The 20857-nt window shown below is 41.4% G+C and overlaps 1 protein-coding gene across 3 annotated transcripts in view; it reads right to left on the reverse strand.

Moving 5' to 3' along the window:
* The window catches only part of TBC1D4 (TBC1 domain family member 4), a 120434-nt gene that overhangs the window by 5462 nt on the left and 94115 nt on the right, over positions 1 to 20857 (reverse strand). For all 3 annotated transcript variants that reach the window (XM_068153669.1, XM_068153583.1, XM_068153744.1), the window contains 7 exons: positions 16764 to 16924; positions 15667 to 15876; positions 11777 to 11935; positions 9759 to 9917; positions 9074 to 9318; positions 5555 to 5714; positions 3022 to 3191 (listed from right to left, as the gene is read on the reverse strand). In XM_068153669.1, coding sequence (XP_068009770.1) covers positions 3022 to 3191; positions 5555 to 5714; positions 9074 to 9318; positions 9759 to 9917; positions 11777 to 11935; positions 15667 to 15876; positions 16764 to 16924 — 1264 coding nt within the window. The remainder of the gene's footprint in view (positions 1 to 3021; positions 3192 to 5554; positions 5715 to 9073; positions 9319 to 9758; positions 9918 to 11776; positions 11936 to 15666; positions 15877 to 16763; positions 16925 to 20857) is intronic.

Raw genomic sequence — 20857 nt, forward strand, 5'->3', positions numbered from 1 at the left:
TTTTAACTGCAACAGAAAGCACTTATTTGACATGAATGTTTGGCTAAAACACTACTTTGTTTGATTTACTTAATGGTGTTTCCTGTTCATCTCAAAAAAATATTTTAAGGGGAAGTCTACACTAAGAGCATCTTAGCATCCAGCGTTCTTACTGAAGCCATAATAAATCACTGACTTCAGAACAGGCTGCATCATCACTTCTACTATTAGCAAATATCATCATTCACTATGAGATGTATCAGCAGAAAAATCTTATTTTTTCCAAGACACTGATAAAATGACCAAGTTGTATCATTTTTTTTGTTAAGAAATATTAAGAAGTTCAAGAAGAAATTATGAAATTCAAGTTTCACACAGGACCACACAATAAAGAATAATTATCCAGAAGTCATCAGATCTCCAACTTCAAAACTGTATCTCTTGACTCCAAGTGCCCACTTACAGACATTTATAACAACAGTCTTCATGGTTACAGTTTCCCTGAGATCTGTCTCGGTGTGAAGACACCCAGTTTTCTTCTTGGGTTGCTTTGGTGACAAAGCATCATGAAGACTATGCACTTGAGCATCTAACAGTGATGGGACCACAATGACACTTATCTGTTTCCATATTTAGTCACATAGCCTCTCAGCTTCTGAAAGTTAACATAAAGTTTAGACTAGGGAGGGGAGGATATCTGCACTCGCTTTAATTCTGTTCCTTGTTCTAGAGGTCACAAACATTGTCATCAACAGAAGACACACACAGATCACCAAACCAAACAAGCTCTGCATTACATTCACTGCTCTTCAAGTAATTCAAATGAGGCAAAACTTTAAATTATATATGGTTGTGACAGTTTTAGGCTGTGCCTTTAAGAATGTTTTGGTGGAAGAATGAAAACAAGATATTCTAAACGAATTTCATTGGTAGATTGGTAGAATGCAACTTTAAGTTTTAGTTCAGTTTGAATCTCAGTCAGTCTGTCTGTCTTTTTCAGACTGTCTGTTTCTCTCTCGGAGCAACAGCTGTGCTGGACTGAGTTGACCTTGAATTAACTGAGCTAACAGATAAGAAACTAATTCTTGCATACACTTTGAGCTAACAGAATTTCCTCCTTAATAATTACCTTTTCTCTCTCTCTAACCCTTTTTGGGGAAAAAGGGAGGTAGGGGAAAAAGGGGGTACAGGGGGGGACCCTCCTGGCTGGAGGAAGGAAAGTTTTCTTCTGTATTAAGTTCTTTGCTGTATATTTCTGTATCTATTGTAAATACTGTATATTGTGTATATAATCATCTGCACTTCATCCTGCTTGTAAATATAGCTTATTCATATCTTTGCTTCTCCCACTGAGTTAGCCGTGGTTTCTTTGTGGGGGGGAGAACTGAACTTTCTGTCACCACCACAATGGTGTTGAAGCTTGGCAAGAGCTATTTTTCTTCTATGTAGCTACTTGGTCACTTCTTCATCTGTGTATTACAGTCCTGCATAATGCCTATTCTTTTGTTGTTCTCCACTGCAGAGGACAGTCCTGAGAATTACAGCACAGAAAACAGCCAAATGACTCCACCTGCAGCCAGCTCAGGCAGAAGCAACACGATATAGGCAGTCTACATGAGTTCAGATCCAGAATACTCAGCATGAGACTACAGGACAGGGAAGCCAGCAATCCTCCTCTTGGAGAGGAGCCACATCCTCCTCCACTCAAGCATTCTTTATTCAATGAGACCTAGCTTTGCACAAAGCCACTTCTACCATGCTCACCACGACATGACTGCTCTGCAGCCCACAGGACACAGGTTTGATTTCTGATAGTATAAAAAATGTTCAACTGCCATCACTGCCAGAATCAGAGTTGTGAAGATTGACATTAAAGTGCCTGACAAGTTTAGCATGGCAATCATAACCACTGCAATGAGGAAATGAAGATTTATGTACGATCTAAAAAGGAGTTATTAACTGACAGCACTTGAAGCATTCACATATTAACCAAGCCATAGGAATGAATCACTGTTAACTGCACTCCTGCATAAGGAGATGGCTTTCTAGAGCTACTGTGTATCTCTCAACTGCCACCTAAAGGGGGAAAACTGCTTGCAGGTTCACAGTTAAGGTAGTAGACTGAAATTTATTTTCAATTTGTATCTTCTATTCAGAGGAAGACAATGTAAAGGGATGAAGATCCCCACCACTGACACTATTCCACAAGAAGCCTTTCCTCTATCAGCATCAGTAATGTGTTGTTTCTCTTCCATTCTTGCCCTTTGCCACGAAGTTGCAATGACACTGATGAAATAACACTACTCCTTACTCCCTTTCCCCTACCCAAGAAAGGCAGGGATTCATTCTGAAGAGCTTTTACCTCTAGCACCAAGAACCTGCCAAATATGTTCCATCCAAGGATAGGGGTTAGGCACCTTAACAGTGATCCTCAGGCAGACAGAAGTCACTCCCACAACAGAACAGCAAGAACACTTGACCATGATTTTAATTACAGATCATGAAAACAGTGCCTTGCCAGCTTCCTGACTTACAGGACTTTGAGTTGGAGGTCTCAGAAAAGTTCCTATAGGGGAGCCTGGACCTGTGCAGCCAGAATTTCAAAGGATCAGGAGAAAACGTTGCTGTGATGCTGCCTCTTCCCACAACAGCAAGTGATTCCTGTCAACAAACTGTTGGACTGCTCACCCACTAGCAGGGAGCAACAGCTGGATTTTGGTTTGGAAAGTAGGCTACTTTTACCCTTCTGATGGTGATACAAAATTCGTAAGCAGTCATGTTTTTCCAATAGCAGGGGCACAAAAGAACCTTTGTACAAAACCTTGAGGTAGCAACTAAATTCTTACTAAAACTGCAGTTCAAACCCCACTGAAATTAGCTCATATCCTATTTCTAAGCAAGTTACTAGGATGATGACTCCCAAGCATTTCAAATAAAAAGGAACACAGTGAGAAGGCTTTTACATACAGCTTAACACGTGACTCTTTTAAAGTAAACTAAATGGGGGGGAAGAAAAAACCCAAAGAGAAAAATCAACCTTACCTGAGTAATAATTTTTTCCATTTGAGGCTGAGTCATATCTGGAATAGTGGTTTTAAGAAAATCAACAATGTTCTCAAAGCTTTCACATCCCATTATAGAAGTTTCTTGACTGCTAAGCAGGCTCAGTGCCACTTTAAATATGACTTCTGTTCCTTGAAGAAAAATAATATCTAAAAAAGAAAATCATGATAGTATCTTGAAAACGAGAGCTGAAGTCATTGGGTATATATTTGAGATATAGATATATATTTGATGTATTTGGGATGTTTTTCTTTTTAATCAATCATACTGCAGATGTAGTTAGTTTGGAATGCAACATATAAAAGCATGTTCCATCACCTTGCAGATGTGAGAGATCTGTGTGGATATCACAGATGTGAGAGGTTGTAGACAGGCGGATGTTGGTCTCTTCTCCCAGGCAGCCAGTACCAGAACAAGAGGAAACAGTCTCAGGCTGCACCAGGGGAGGTTTAGGTTGGATGTTAGGAAGAAGTTCTATACAGAGAGAGTGATTGCCCATTGGAATGGGCTGCCCGGGGAGGTGGTGGAGTCACCATCATTGGAGATGTTCAGGAGGAGACTTGATGGGGTGCTTGGTGCCATGGTTTAGTTGTTTAGGTGGGTTGGATTGGTTGATGGGTTGGACACGATGATCTTGAAGGTCTCTTCCAACCTGGTTTATTCTATGTATTCTATGTACCATTAAAGAAAATACTGCCTGTAACTGCTACCTGCAATAAGCATTCCATGGCTGTAGACTACAGATTATTAGCGAACTGCTAACTTTTTAAGTGTCTCTGTCACTGAAAAGCAATTGTGAAGTAGATCACAACACAACATGCTGATGTTTTTTTTACTGCTTGCTACGGGCAGAAAGTAGTCCTTAAAAAATGGTCACACAGATTCCACACCCAATCAGGTCCCAGAGGACTGGAAGCTGGCCAACGTGGTGCCCATCCATAAGAAGGGCTGGTTGGATGAGCCAGGGAATTACAGGCCTGTCAGCCTGACCTCAGCGCCAGGCAAGATCATGGAACAGGTCATCTTCGAGTGCAATCACACAGCACTTACAGGATGGCCAAGGGATCAGGCCCAGCCAGCATGGATTTAGGAAGGGCAGGTCCTGCCTGACCAACCTGATCTCCTTCTATGATCAGGTGACCCGCCTGGTGGATGTGGGGAGGCCTGTGGATGTAGTCTACCTGGACCTCAGCAAGGCCTTTGACACCGTCCCCCATAGCAAGCTGCTGGCCAAGCTGTCAGCCCATGGCTTGGATGGGAGCACACTGCGATGGGTTAGGAACTGGCTGGAGGGCCGAGCCCAGAGAGTGGTGGTGAATGGTGCCACATCCAGCTGGCAGCCAGGCACTAGTGGTGTGCCCCAAGGATCAGTGCTGGGCCCTGTGCTCTTTAACATCTTTATTGATGATCAGGATGAGGGCATTGAGTCCATCTTCCCTTACCGCTCTTATAGAGGTGGTCCCTGTATGGTAATGGAGCGGGAGTTATCTTGAGGCCTCTTGGGGCCTGGCCAGGCCTAATGTCTGGAGGAGAAGGGGGAAGGGCAATCTCAGATCTGGCCAGCTGACATTAGTCTAACAGTGGAGAAGGGGGGTGGGGAAGAAAGAGCCCTGGGGTTTTTGGGTGTACCCTCAGGTGAGGAGAGGGAAGTGTTGGGACGCTTCTGGGTGTGCTTTGGGATCTCCTTTTGTCACTGTGCTTGGGGTTGTCTGTAAAACATTCACTGCTTTTCCACTTAAACTTTCCACCACTTCTGCAATCTGTTTGTCTGAGTCTCATTTCTTTTTTCCTGCCTGTGGTGGGAGGGAAGGAAGGATTGGCCTTTCAACCCGCTACAATACCACTGAAAAATAGACACAGCAAACATTTGTTCATGCAAAGAGCAGTCAGAAGTTGTTTGCTGTAAAAGGAAAGAAACTCTACAATGAAGAAATTGCTAGGTGAAAGAAAACATTGTAAATGCAACAAGGCACAATCAATTCTGTGTATTATCTGAAGAGAAGCATACCATGAAAAAGCTATTTAAATTAAATAAGGGGCATACTAAGACTAGGAAATTGTTCAACATATATTATATATATATGATTACCTGAAACAGCCTTTAAGTTCAAGTTTAATTGAATAGAAAGCACTTTAGAATCAGTTATTCAGAAACACTTTCTTGAAAACCAATGCATTCTTTTTTTGTTTGTTTGCAAATGCAAGAACTTTTCTGTAGACATAAACTAAATGCTTCATGCATAAAGCACATTTGCAACAAGAAACTTCCTAAGTTTCTCGGCTAACAGCAGCAGACATACTCAACTGCTCCAGTCTGATGTTTCGAAAGACTACATTTCGATTTTCCCCTTTGAAAAGGAGCTGACATCCCTCCATGAAAAACATTGCTGCTTGCCACCCACAATAGCCACTGCAAGTGTCCCTAGTCTGCAGAATACCATTCCCAGAGAGCTTCAAAACACAATGGACAACTTTGTTCTGTTTATTATTGTAATAGAATAAACATTCTTACCAAATACTCTGGCTACAAATCCTAACGGAAACTGAGATGCGAACAGTGTAAGAAACCACGGTGCAGCATAAAGACTGGGACTGATTTCATTTTCTTCAAGATGATTATACAGGTCTCTGTGATAATCATGAAGAAGCCTTGAGAGCTGATACATCTGAATCTGAAGTGCATGAGAGGGTTGGGGGGAAAGAAAGTAAAGACAGACAAGTTCAGCTTTTCTTAGTTTTCCAAATCATTCAAATTTCACTTGAGGGAAATTAACTCTGATACACATATGGCACTGTAAAATGAAGCTTAAGTGTTGCCTAGGGCCTCCAGTGCCTACATACACATAAACAGCCCACCTCTAATAAATTAAAACCAACACAGTTGTCAATAACAAGGAACAGTTTGAACCCAATTATGAATGAAGAATCATTTCAAGATTCACAGGCTCAAGTTAAGAATATTTGACTTTATCTAAACAAAACAAAACTTTTTGTCTTGCAGAAGTACCTCTTTCAACTTGCCAAAACTCTACAGCACAGAGCTGAACTATTTCAGGCTACATTTACACATTCCAACTTCCATCTCTTGAATCTCAGCCTTATTTTTGCTGCATTTAAAATCCCTATACTACAGCTGACACTTTAGACAGCCTCTGTATGAACAGAGCACCTTAGGTATGGTGGGTCACTAGAGGTATACCATATATGTATTTCCAACTACACAACCCATACGCCAGTGGTCCAGAGAAATTTAAGATACTGATGCAAAAAAACTACACTATACAACCTGTAAAAGCTTGCAAAACAAAGTGGATACAAGTTGCTATGTGTTCCCAAAAGTATCACTCTTTGGCAAATTATAGCCTTGAAATTTTGATAGTTTATATTCTACAGCAAGTTGCTTACAACTCAGAGCCATGCCTGTCTCAGAAGGCAGAAGATGAGCAGCAGACATATATCTATTGGCTGTCAGGTCTAATTTTGCTATCAACAGTTCCTTAAGCTTAAGGTGGATCCATTCCTCCTTAAATAAGAAAATGTCTTACTGGATTTAACTACATTCCTACTTCTCGTGGTCAAGATTCTTCCCTACAAAAAAACCTGACTGCACTTGAAACTATGTGTCAGTCAGCAGAGACTACAAGCAGACAGATTACTTCTCCTTCAGGCAAATTAGATGAATTTGTGCATGTGTTTGTGTTCTTGCTCCAATTGTCACAGATACTAATTATGCACACTTTGGGCAGTGTCAATACAAAACACATTTACACATGACATTTTAATAGCATTACAGAGGTAATATCCAATCCAAATCTGCTCATCTCCAGCTTAAAGCTGTTGCCCCTCGTTCTGTCATGGCAGGCCTTTGTAAACAGTCTCTCCCCATACTTCTTGTAGGCCTCCTTCAGGTACTGGAAGACTGCTATTAGGTCTCCCCAGAGCCTCCTCTTCTCCAGGCTGAACAACCCTAGCTCCCTCACCCTGTCCTTGTAGCAGAGGTGCTCCAACCCCTTGATCTTTCTCATGGCCTTCCTCTGGACCGGCTCTATGTGGTCCATGTCCTTCCTATATCAAGGGCTCCAGACCTGCACATAGTACTCCAGGTGAGGTCTCAGTAGAGCAAAGTAAAGTGGCAGAATTGCCTCTCTGGATCTGCTGGCAAGGCATTTTTTGATGCAGATCAGGATGTGATTTGCCTTCTGGGCTGCAAATGCACACTGCCTGCTCATGTCCATCTTCTCATCCACCAGCACCCCCAAGTCCTTTTCCTCAGGACTGCTGTCCAAAACCTCATCCCCCAGTCTGTATTGACACTGAGGATTGTTCTGACTCAGGTGCAGAACCCTGCACTTGCTTTTGTTGAACTTCATGAGGTTCACCTGGGCCCACCTCTCCAGCTTGTCCAGGTCCCTCTGGAAGATGTCCCATCCCTTTGGTGCATTGACATCACCACACAGCTTGGTGTCATCTGCAAACTTGCTGATGGTGCACTCAATCCCACTATGTTGATGGTAAAGATATTAAACTACACAAGTCCCAGTACAGACCCCTGAGGGACACCACTTGTCACTGCTCTCCATCTGGACTTCAAGCCATTAAGCAGCACCCTCTGGATGCAACCATCCAGCAAACTCCTTATCCACTGAACAGTCCACCCATCAAATCAATATCTCTCCAACTTGGTGAGCAGGATGCTGTGGGGGACCAACTTACACATACAGTAAACTACTCTTCTTCATTAGTTTTTAGAATAAACACATATAATTTCTTTAAATACAACCTACTCTGCTCTGGACATTTAACAAATAAGCAGCTAAAGCAATTGGTCATGAAAAGCAGAGTGAAAGTCCCTCTTAAGTTTATACTTATCAGTGCTTGCTATGCAGGGAGCAAAAAAATACTTTTTTATCTGCCTCTTCTTTTTCTCTTTCTCCATTTTGGATTAGAGGCATTAATTCAGCAGTGGAATTACATATAGTTATTTAAATCAGTGGACAGCTGCATCTCAAGGTAAAAATTTCTCAAACATTAAACCCTGAAGTTTATACAGATCTAAAACATCTGTTTCCTTCCTAAGCAGTCTGCGGAGGGAGCTGGGATTGTTTAGCCTGGAGAAGAGGAGGCTCAGGAGAGACCTTATTGCTGTCTACAACTACCTGAAGGGAGGCTGTAGCTAGGAGGGGGTTGGTCTCTTCTCCCAGGCAACCAGCACCAGAACAAGAGGACACAGTCTCAAACTGTGCCAAGGGAAGTTTAGGCTTGAGGTGAGGAGAAAGTTCTTCACTGAAAGAGTCGTTAGCCATTGGAATGGGCTGCCCAGGGAGGTGGTGGAGTCACCATCCCTGGAGGTGTTCAAGATGGGATTGGATGGGGCACTTGAGGTCTCTTCCAACTTTGGTCATTCTGTGATTCTGTGTGATTAATCTTTAGCTGTTAAAAGACCAATATTGGAGAGCATGTGTCATTTCATAGGCAAACTGAATTATTTAGAATTCATCCGTTTCCTTGTTGTGTTGAGGGTGGTGTAAGAGAGGGCAATGAGAGGAGAGGTGCAAATGATGAGGGAAGGGAGCAGCACCGTGTCCAAATGCCTGTGGAGTACCTTGAATGGCCACTGGGTGTCACTATTGATCTGCCTTGGCAGTCACAAGAGAAAAATCTACATCCAAGAGCTCATGGACTGAAAAAAACCAACATCTAATTTATTTTTAAACTTCATGTATACAGATGCAAACACATCACTTTTATGGCACAATGGAGAGAGAGAGAGAGAGAGAAATTAGGGAAAGAACAGGAAGAGCAAAACAGCAAAGAAAGCAGAGCGTCTAAACAAAAGATAATGGAATGTGTCTGGATATTGTGAACTTCTGTTCGCAAACTGAGGCAGAGAGGTGTTCAACAGTGAAGTTTACATGCACAACTTCCAAAACAGCATTAGAAGCTTCATAAGGCCCTGGAGAACACAAGCAACCTCTGAGAGCTCAAAACTCATTTAAAAGCCTGGTTTGCTTTAGGAGAAGGACTGACCTACCTGTAGCGACATCATGTCTGGCCTGTACTGTTTTCGGAAGCCAAGGTCATACATGAGGAATTTCAGCATTTCAAAGGCCTGTTCTTCACTCATGTGTAGAAGCAGCACTCCAGCTACAAAGCTTATACCTTGACAATAACCCACTTCTTTGTCCAGCAAAGAGTATGCTTTCAGGAGATTAAAGAGTGATAGCTGTCCTGCTCCAAGGTGAGCAGAAAAGTAAGGATGCGTAGGGAATGTCCGTCCTGAGTCAAAGAGAGTAGTTCATACTTAGTTCTTATCCAAAAAACCCCAGATCCATCTGTCAATCAGCACTTCTCTCTTCCCATAGACCATTTCTCTTTGCTTCCATATGCAGGCTGACTTTAGTTAGATCAATCTGCATTTATCTTATTACGGATTTTAGACTGTATCCACTGAGCTCATTTAATATTCTTGTCTGCACAGAACCTACAGAAGCAACTGCTTGATTTCTCTTTTCAGACTGATGGAGAAAAGCATAAATACAAACAGCATAAACTAAAAAAATATCACCAGCTTAGAAGACACTGTCACACACAGACTGTGTCCTGATGACACAGAAAGTTCTGCTGATACAGCATCTCCAGTGACAGCTTCCATGAAGAGTAGTGCATTTCCACTCAAAGCAAAACAGTAAAAACCTCCCAACTACAAACAGACATACCTAGATCTACAAGGATGGCATGCTGTTGAGCTGTCAGTTGTTTCAGAAGTTCTTTGTAAGAGATGTCAGGAGGCTGCTGCTTGTTTGGCAGCCTGTGTCTGACTCGGTGTTGCACAGCCAGAAACTGCCAAACTTCTCCACGGCGACTTTTTGGTACACCTGCATGTCAGTGAAAAAACAAATGGGCATATTTTCAGTGCTGTAACACAAGGATTTTCTTTGTCATAATCTCGCCCTGTCATAATCTTGGTCAAGCCACTCTGGAGAATCCCTTACAAATGGTCAGCTTCCTAAGTTGGCTACTCTGTAGAGTATTCACCAAGCAGCTGCTCTTCAGTCTCACTAAGTAAACAGTAATTGCAAACTTAAGGTATCATAGTATCATTCAGGGTTGGAAGGGACCACAAGGATCATCTAGTTCCAACCCCCCGCCATGGGCAGTGACACCCCACACTAGATCAGGCTGGCCAGAGCCTCATCCAGCCTGGTCTTACACTGAGCAGGACATTGGGCATCTGAAGTACAGACATCACTTTTTTTGCCACTTCAGAGCTGTTAGCCCTCAGCAGGAAAAGACGATGCAAAACTAGGCACAGAATACATTCCAGCCTATTTACAAAGGCTGAACTTAATTCACAGGTATAAAATAGTGGTAAGCCCACCTCCTTCCATCCCTTCTTAAAGGGCTGCTCATGTCCACAGGCTTGGGGAAAGATATACAGATTATAAAATGCTCAATTAAAACCTAAAAACATTAATGATGCATACTAAAGGAAGGACATAACCACTCACACTGAGAGACATAATTTCTCTGAAGTCAGGCAAGCCCCTGTAAAACCATAAGTGGTGAAACCCTGGAATGGGTTGTCCAGGGAGGTGGTCGAGGCCCCGTCCCTGGAGGTGTTTAAGACCAGGCTGGATGAGGCTCTGGCCAGCCTGATCTAGTGTAGGGTGTCCCTGCCCATGGCAGGGGGGTTGGAACTAGATGATCCTTGTGGTCCCTTCCAACCCTGAATGATACTATGATAAGCTAAATTAAAATACTGCTATTGCAGTTTCACATACACCCTCCTTTGATATCCGACTCTATAAACCAGCCTTTGGAAGTCAACATAAATTGTCAACTCTGCTAATACTTTCCAAGCAAATATTTATTTAATGAGAATACAAGTTAGAAAAAGTATATTCCTATTCCCAACTCCGAACTGCAGTCCAAGAGCAAAAGACAGGGCAGCAAGGTAAGTAATTTGTTGGCAGTCTTCTGCAGGTCATTAACAGGAACTGCCTTATTTCTACCAGTTTCCTCTCATAGCAATTGAAACTCTGTACCACAGCCAGATGACACTTAAAGACTATTTTTCAGCATCTGTAACACAGACTTGAGATTCTATGCCGAAGGACACAGCACTGCAGAATCTGGTGTCCCTCTGGCTTCCCTTCTGGCCTATGGCTAAGTCACAGGACGATCTACTTTAAGTCAAAATCTCCAGCCTGTCACTTCAGAAAACAAAAACACTAGAAGACCATATCCCAGACCCCACAAGGTGTGGTTGTTCTGACTTTCTGAAGCTTGGTAGTAATCCTGCAGGTCCTGGGCACAGTCCACATTAGATATTATGGTCCTGCTTTCTCAATAAGTAAGTAAAATCAGAGCACCTGAAACTCACAAGTCAGTTGGATAAGAACTACAGACCAAAAAGCAGAAGGTCACAGTGTTAGCAGCAGAAGCTCCAACTTTAATCTTTGATCTAATAATACATGGGCATGAGCACTACTTTCGTGAGTATGACTATACATGCTTCTGCATTGCTGACATTCTAAGCTGCAGACAGAGCAGAACTTACTTTCTGCTTGGCAGTAGGAGGGGGCTGCATTTACAAAAAGATTATTTCATGATTTTATACTATTGGAAAAAGTGTGCTACTGGCACATTTTCTTTGGTATCAAAAGGGAATAAATAAAAAAACCCATAAACTCAGTCTTTAGACTTCATAGTTAAAAACTATCCACACAAATACCTTCTTTCAAAGTGGAATGAATATCTTCCATGTCACATCGGATTTTGGCTCTGCAGTTTATTAACTTCTTATCCCAAACATTTATGACATCTTTCTGACATGTACCAACTTCATCATAGTCCAGTTTCACTTTTCTTGACTGGAGCTCATCTCTGCTTGCTGGAGCACAGAATGCAAAGGAAGAGCACACAGAAAACCAGAATGTTAGAAAATCACAAGAGACATCAAATATGCAAACCCCATCCAAGTCAGATGTATCTACCTGATAATCTGATGAGGGATAAACACACCTTCCGCAATGTATCAGTTAAGAGCTGAGATGGGGCCAGTCTTTTGTCATAAAATGCTGCAGGTAACAATTTACCTTCTGTTACTAGGCCATGAACATTGCTAATTCATGAAGTACATGGAAGTATTTCTTGAAGCTTGGGGCAAGAAACAAAACCCACTTAACACAATCAACTTCACCACATCTGTTTTCTCCAACTGCAGAAAAACCTTTGATGATTTTTCCTCTTGTTTATATTGCACATTACAATTGTTTTAATATGGAAAGTCCCAAACCTGAATGTTTAGATTACAGATTTAGACAAGCAAGCTAGGCAAGTCTTCTGAACTGAGGTTGGTCACACTGGTTCCAGTTTTTACATGTCCCTTAAGAGAGTGATAGGAGCTCTTGGCACTGCTGCCTGGCATCATCACGCTGACTTGCAGTAAACAGAATGACTCAACACGAACCACATGCAGAAAAGCACACCTCTGCTCAAGCAAAGAACTCACGTCGCTGTAAACTTGAAAGGTTTGCTGCACAGGACTACACAGCACAAAGTATTTAGTCCAGAGGAGTCACTTTCTAAAATAAAGCTGTATTGTTATTTCAGAATTTCATGGAGGAGCAGCTTTCATTTCCATCACCAAGAAACCGTGGGTATTTTATGATACATAATATGCATGCAGAGAAATACTCCAATTTTTCATAGACCTCATGTAAAAAACTGAAATCAAAGCCTGAATGTGTCTTAATATAAAAAGGCAAGTTTAATTATAATTGGACTGAATTGTACATTTCACAACGTGACCTCTAAAAGCTGCAATGAAATTTATCTCAAATTTGTCTCAATCTGCATGCATTGCTTGCTCCTTGCAGAAGCCTCCTTCCTCTTACAGATGTAACCCCTGCCCCACCATCACCTCTAAGTGAAAGCAAGCTCTCACTCACAGTTATGTAACCTTCAAGAAAAGACAATCACTTCCTTCACCTAATCAACTCACTTTGGATACAGCCAGTAATGGATGAATCAGCTGCCTGGCCCACTCCAAAATGCAAGTGACCAATCATTTTCAAAGCTGTATGCTACACCTCTGAGGCTGTATCTGTTCCAGACTATAGGGTGTCCTGTAGAAACAACTCTTCTGCAAGCTGCAGCACACTTCCATAAAAATGGAAATGTGATCTCACCATAAGAATCTGCAGTCCTACCAGGGTAATCTTAAATGCTACCCAATTGCTGTATGATTTTATCTGAGGATGCTCACTGTCATAAGCAGTATGCAACAGATTCAAGACAATGATAAAATATGCATGCAGAGGTTATCATTGTGAAAGTCAACAAGCTTTCATAGACTAGACTAGACTAGGCTAGACTAGAATAGAAGAATAGAATAGAATAGAATAGAATAGAATAGAATAGAATAGAATAGAATAGAATAGAATAGAATAGAATAGAATAGAATAGAATAGAATAGAATCAACCAGGTTGGAAAAGACCTTTGAGATCATCGTGTCCAACCCATCATCCAACACCATCTAATCAACTAAATCATGGCACCAAGCACCCCAGTACTTGCCCTACCTTCTGTCACCCTTGTTAACATTTATCCTAATAAATTGCTAGATGGCCTGCAACTTTTTCTAGTTCTTGTATTTCTAGGTCATCTACTGGAAAAAAGTAGCATGTAGCTTCTCAGAAAAGAGAAAAACCAAAGAACAAGTTTGTGCAATTCACAGAACTTACCTTCTGTAAAACAAAGAACTAAGAGAATTCAAGTCTCCTCGACAGCAAAAGGAATAGGAAAAGATCTTCTATTAATATTTTGTACATAAAAATCAACAAAACATTGACAGAAACACCACTAAAACCAATTCATGAAATCACAAAATGGTAGTGGTTGGAAGGGATCTCCAACAGCAATTCCAGTCTTAAACCAATCACACACAGCTGAATAAATTTACAGCTAAGAACGTAGCTTCAAGGAGAAAAATGTCTGGGTTTCTGTTACCACATTTCCCATTTAATTGTAGGCTAGGATGTCAATCACTGACAGAATCAGCACTTGTTTGGAATCTACCAGTTCTTCATATGTCCTGTCCATAAAATGGCCTATGCTACAGTAGCCCACCACTAAGAAAGTTTACTTTTCACCTATTGAAATTAAGATGATGGTTTTTACCTAGCCAGAGCAAGAGTTTCACTAGCAGTACTTATGAATCTGCATAGATGAATAGAAATGTTCTTCTTGGAGCAAAACCCAAGACATGGGTTGGCAGGTTAAATGCCAGTTTGGAGTCTCCACTGCTGACACTCCTGTTTTCACCACAAATGATTCTGCAGGCAGAACTTATTTTCTACATATTCATTACAGAATGGAAATAACTTATAACTGAGTCTTAAGGACCTAAACTAACAGTTTCCAGTATTGCCAGCCACAAAGGGCAGGTACAGAAAAAAGTTTGTCCCTCAGCAGCTCATACCACCAGCTTCCCCACACCACATCAGTAGACTGTTTGCTACAACAATAAATTAAGATTTTATCTGAAGTTAAAACAGACTTCTCTGTAGATGTTCCCTGTAAATCTAGGAGTTTCCTCAGAAGTGTGTGTCAACAGGAAAACAAACTGTAGAGAGAATGCACAGAGAAATATGCTACATGTTTAGGAAATACACGCAAGGATGTAGGCTTGTAGGCACATGGAGAGATTTTTGTCCTGCTGTTTTTCCATCCTCTCCCTGCCTTCTCAATAAGCAACACTGAAGAAGGAAAAAAGAGATAACTGACCTTAACAAGATCATTAAGTTTTGTTTGAAGACTCAGACTACCACATCATGAGGTTATATATTATACACAAGAAGATGAGGGCAGTAATTGCAGGGGACATTTAAGATTTTTAACTTGCACCAAAAGCCATTAGTCTATTTTAATAAAGAACTTCTATATGTTAGGATAGACACTGCACCCTATCTTTTATTTGTCAGAGTCTTGACTAGTCATAATAAAATCTCTTAGCCAGAAGCTCAGGCAGCTGACAGCTCGGATGGGTCAACTTCAGATCCCCCAGCAACAGCATGGAATTTTCAGTGTACAGTGCTCATCTTCTGATAAAAGAACTTTCTGACATACCTCAAAGAGCCAGTTGCTCAAAAATCACATTTGGATTAAAATATTTATAAATGACCACTTGATGTGGTTAATGAAGAACAGAAAGACTGGACAGAAATGTCATGTGCTGCAAAGAACTGAAATGAGATATAAAAGGTAAGGTTTATCATACCTAAGTGTTCACAAAGCATTTGTTCTCCTGTCTCCATATTAGAATTCCTAGACTTAGTCAACTATAACGCAGACAGCAGCAAACTTTGTCTAACATCCTCTAAAAAAGGAAAAGTTACCACCTTCTTCTTCAACTAAGGTGATGCATTAACAGCTGGCAAATAGACAGAGAACCTGGTAGGCTGTGAGATAGGACTGGGCAAATGCATTTTTTTCTAGCACTATTAACAAAATGTTAGAGAACAATATGCCTTTTCGAGGTGCCTAACACCAGTGGAGTTTTCAGCTTCAGGCAGCAGAATTTGTAACAAGATTTTAGGGGTATTTGCTAAATAGCTAACCTTCCAGCTTCTGGTTTTCTTTCTCCATTCGAAGCAAAAGAATTTGTTGATGGATGGCTTTTCTCCACAGACTTTGTAGTTCTTCTGAGTTTTTCCTCTCTCCAGTTTTATCTGGACCATCTTCATTTTGCAGTACTAGAGCAAGAGGGTCCTCCTCCAGGGGTGGAGCAAGAGGGGATAATGGTAATAATTCACTTCCATCATGATCATCTGCAAAGAATCAGAAACGTATTACAGGAAACTCAAATTGTTTGACCTACCACAAAATTTAAGTCACAGCAAAACCAGAAATGTCTTCCACATTCAGCAGGGAGGTGCTGATTCCAAACACACAGAAAATGCAATTCAACAGTCCAGAATTGTTTTCATTTAAATGAAACAAAGTAATATTTAAATGAAACAAAGCTAAATTAAGGGTTACCCAGTATTGCAACCCTTTCCTCTGCTATCTTGTAGTATAGTTAAAAAGGGAATGTATACATAAAGCCTCCTTTACAGCTGAGCTTATTCACTGCTGTGATTTACCACAGGATCTATACTAAAAACAACTTTTCCCATCCACTAAGCTGCACTACAGACAGTGCTATAGCATTTTATGGTAACTAAATATAGAGTTTGTCATTTACCTACAGTTGTGAATTCTGCCCACTGGACTTTATCAGCATAACAGGATTTCAGCTATTGCAGAGGTTTCTACCTTAAATGAGCTAAATCTGTAAGAAATACTGACACATACAACCAGGTGCTATGTGCAGTACCATTTTCTGCAAACACTGCTATTATTGAAACAGGCTAGGGGAAAAATTTGCTAACTGTTAAAGAGGTTATCTTTGTCAGCAAAAGGCAGTTCTTCTTCTCCTTGCTACCAGTGCAGCCATGGCAGATTGCAGTTCATTTGATTTTGATGACAGAATCCTCTGTTCAAAGCAAAGACCTAAAGCCATCCAAGCACAACTCTCTCTAGTGAGGTTCCAGCAAGAATATTGTGTCAAGCCAATCCCCTTCTCCCTTTCATATCTTTACATATTGTAGTTCACTATAGCAATAACTATTCAGCAAAATCTGCTTGCTTATTTTCTTTAGAAGCACACACAGACCTGGATGCTGCATCTTGGCAGGAGATTTATTCATAGGTGAAGCTACCTGCAGGAATATTCTCCGCCGCCAGGATATGCGGCGAGGTGTGAGCGTGGCCCCCACAGCATTTAGAGATTCACTGCTGCAGATGGTTGATGTTCTTTTCTTTCCCTCCCCATCACTGAAGGAAAGAAAAAGCACATGGAGTGATCAAAGTCAGTTATCTTTGGAGGGGAAATAAAATAATAAAAAAAAGTCTTTATTACATCTGTCTAATGTATGACCAAACCTGCAGGAGCATTTGCTGGGAAGTTTTAGAAGGCAAAGCATGCTGTGTGAGCTTCCCCTTGAATACAGAAGTGCCCAATTGTTTCCTTGTAACAAAATGCTGTGAAGTCTGTACTATATACCACCAGGAAGAATTCATAGCATTCATACAGAGCTCAGACTGAAGCTCAGAATAAAAGCTAAACTTTCTGAAGAGCTGAAAGGAAAACATAGTAATATTTCACCTCTAAACAAGAGAGTCATGGATTTTGGTTTGCCATACATTACTCTGAAAGGGCTGATAATGATGCAATACCTTTAAAAGCACAGATGTTGCTTCAGCAGAGCAAAATGCTCCATTTAGTCCCATCTTAAATGGAACAGTGAGCTCACAGGTGAATGTTGGAGGCAACTTTCTGGCCTTCTGACACAGCCTCTTACCTATGTTTCAGCAAGTGGATACTTCACTTGCGCAAATGGGGACAAATGTTCTCAAGTTTCATTAGCATGTCCAGCTGAAGGAAGAGAGCCTTTGCAAACTTCAACTCCTACCACAATGAGTGGAAAGGAGCTTATCTCCTCCTGCAGCTGCCAAGTAGAAATACACTTACACAGCAATTTGAACAGTAACTTATGTTGCTGGAGGAGGCAAAGAAAAGATAGAGGGAAGCTTTACTGGGAGGTCATTTTAAGAGGACACTGAACTAACCTCTCTACTGACTACTGCCAGAAGAAAGTCCATTTATCTTTCATAAGTACTTGAGCCACTTTCAGAAATATTTCAGCAGTTTGCATTTGTGGTAGTAACATAGGTGCAATAGTAATGGGTAAACAAATCCTTCCATGCCATGTCAAGAGTATGACACACAACTACAGGCTTCTTGGGAAGACAGCATCAAACACAAGGAGCTGCATCTGCAGCTTCATCACATGGAAAAATATCATATCAACACAGCATCCTGTCAGTAATTTCCATGTTTAAGTCCAAGTCCCTAAAAAGAGTGAGATGAAAGGCAAGACCAGCATGTTAAGTGTTCATGATGTTTTCAGTGGTTAAGTCAGTTGCAGATGATAACATTTTGCCAGCTGCAGGCCATCTCCCCACATTTGGCTTGCGCAAAGGGAGAGATCCGCAAGAGAGCTCTTCATGGAGGCTACATGTTTTAGCTACACCAGTCTATCAGCTACACCATCTCAATCAGCATTTTTCATGTCAAATACTTTGTGCTGAATGATAATCCACCAAGCTAGAACTGGCCCTTTTGGTGACCAAAGCTGTCTCTGCACTAATGACCTTCAACAACTCCCTGGCATCTCTAAGCCACAGTGAGAAAAATTTGGCACACTATCATACAGAGACATCAGCCCCTGCTTTCATATCCTGACAGAGAAAGAAACATGTCTTCAAGTTCACTTACTCACTATTACACACTACCCCACTCTCATCTAGGAGTAGTGCCATATGCTGGGAGCCCTGGGTGTTACCAGTCTGAATTATTTTCTAATCCTAATTTAATCTCTAGAGTGCCTCAATTCCTTATGCATTATCAAAGCTGGTCTCAGGATAGCCCCACCTGGCACTGACTGAAACAGCAACAGAAAACTCTGTGACAATCTTTTTGGGCTACTTGCCCTAGGTCTTTGGTGATGGGGTAACCACTGCTTGTGCTACCTACATATGGACTACAAAACTAATCTGGAATTAAAAGGTGCTCTGTTCCAAAGGTATTTTAATTCAACAGCTCTTCAAAATAAGGTACTGGGTTTGGATATACTAATCATTATATAACTTGTGTTCCTATAAAAAACTAAAACTAAACTACTTCTCACTATTTCAGGTCTTACATATCACATGGTAGAACATATAAAAAGGATTAATTCCAGGGCTTACTGAATAGAAGCTACATAACAAGGGAATGAAAACTTCCTTCCTATTGCAATGTGTGAACACCTTCATTTAGCTAGCATACCCCCAAACATGTAGACAGTCCTAGGAATAGTGTTCAACTTACAGTAGGGTATGAAACAAAGCTGCTTATGTATTTGAGTCACAGAGTTTACAGAGGGACAGATTAGATTTACAGAGGATGGATGAAGGTGCACACCTTTCCATATTCAATGAGAGGTAAGGGCACCTGTGAAAACATTAGGATGTAGGAAAGAAAGAAAGAAAAGAGAATTTCCTCATGTCAAGACAGACAGACAAAACCTAGCTTAACACCAATACCAAAGGTGTGTAACAATACCCTAACAGTAAAAGCAGAAAGCAGAGTAAAATCACAGTATCACAGTATCACTTAGGTTGGAAAGGACCTCGAGGATCATCGAGTCCAACCTATCAACACAGACCCCATGACTAGACCATGGCACCAAGTGCCACGTCCAATCTCCCCTTGAACGCCTCCAGGGTCGATGACTCAACCACCTCCCTGGGCAACCCGTTCCAATGACGAATGACTCGCTCGGTGAAGAACTTCCTCCTCACCTCCAGCCTAAACCTCCCCTGGCGCAGCTTGAGACTGTGTCCTCTTGTTCTGGTGATGGTTGCCTGGGAGAAGAGACCAACCCCTTCCTGGCTACAACCACCCTTCAGGTAGTTGTAGAGGGCAATGAGGTCACCCCTGAGCCTCCTCTTCTCCAGGCTAAACAATCCCAGCTCCCTCAGCCTCTCCTCATAGGGCTTGTGTTCAAGGCCTCTCCCCAGCCTTGTTGCCCTTCTCTGGACACGCTCAAGTGTTTCGATGTCCTTCTTAAACTGAGGGGTAGTGTCTGCTCTCCTGTGATGAAATGGTTCAGAAAGTTGGTGCAAAAAACAGATGACCCATTCCCCACCTTGCAACAGGAGTTGCACAATACTTAGTCCCCAGCTTTCAGATAATCTCTTATACCTAAATTTAACGTCCACACTTTACCCTTGGTCATATTTGCAAGATTACTTCAGGTTTTAAGGGAGCCATGGATTTTAACACCCAGGCAGTTAGGTGCTTTGCTCAAACAGGCTAACAACAGCTCATAAGTTCCTCCAAACAGGGTGGGGCTCAAGAAAAAAAGTGTATTGATCATTAGTTATATAATCCCTGAAAAATTAAGAGGTTTATTAATGTGAGACCATGAGCAAAAGTAACTCCAAAACAACAACAGTAACAGAGAATAGAATAGAATAGAATAGAATAGAATAGAATAGAATAGAATAGAATAGAATAGACCAGACCAGGTTGGAAGAGACCTTCAAGATCATCGCGTCCAACCTATCATCCAACACCACCCAACCAACTAAACCATGCAACCAAGCACCCTATCAAGTCTCCTCCTGAACACCTCCAGCAATGGTGACTCCACCACCTCCTTGGGCAGCCCATTCCAGTGGGCAATCACTCTGTGTAAAACTTCCTCCTGACCTCCAGCCTGAACCTCCCCTGGCGCAGCCTGAGACTGTGTCCTCTTGTTCTGGTACTGGCTGCCTGGGAGAAGAGACCAACCTCTGCCTGTTTATTACTGAAAGCACAGCAGAGTTTCCAAAACCTCCCAACCTTAGGAACTAAGAGACTTTCATGAATTTCCTATCAGGGCACTGATACTGAACCTAAAATACCCCTGAGAAAAACTCTTAAGAATTCTTAAGAAAATACTCTGTTCTGACAACACACACACACGTCTACAGGGGAAACAAGCTGCCAAGACAAGTAGCAGAAATAATCCAATTATTAATTTCAAATTTTAATTAAATTTAATTAATTTAATTTAAGTTTTCCACTTTAAGAAAAATTTGCTACCTCAAACTCAAGAAATCTGAAACTTATGTATGGATTGTAGAACTGAGACACTGGGCAAAGAAGATGATGAATAT

The sequence above is a fragment of the Melanerpes formicivorus genome, unplaced genomic scaffold, assembly GCF_026170545.1.
Source record: "Melanerpes formicivorus ecotype bairdi unplaced genomic scaffold, bMelFor1.0.p_v2 SCAF_1, whole genome shotgun sequence".
Classification (NCBI taxonomy): Eukaryota; Metazoa; Chordata; class Aves; order Piciformes; family Picidae; genus Melanerpes; species Melanerpes formicivorus.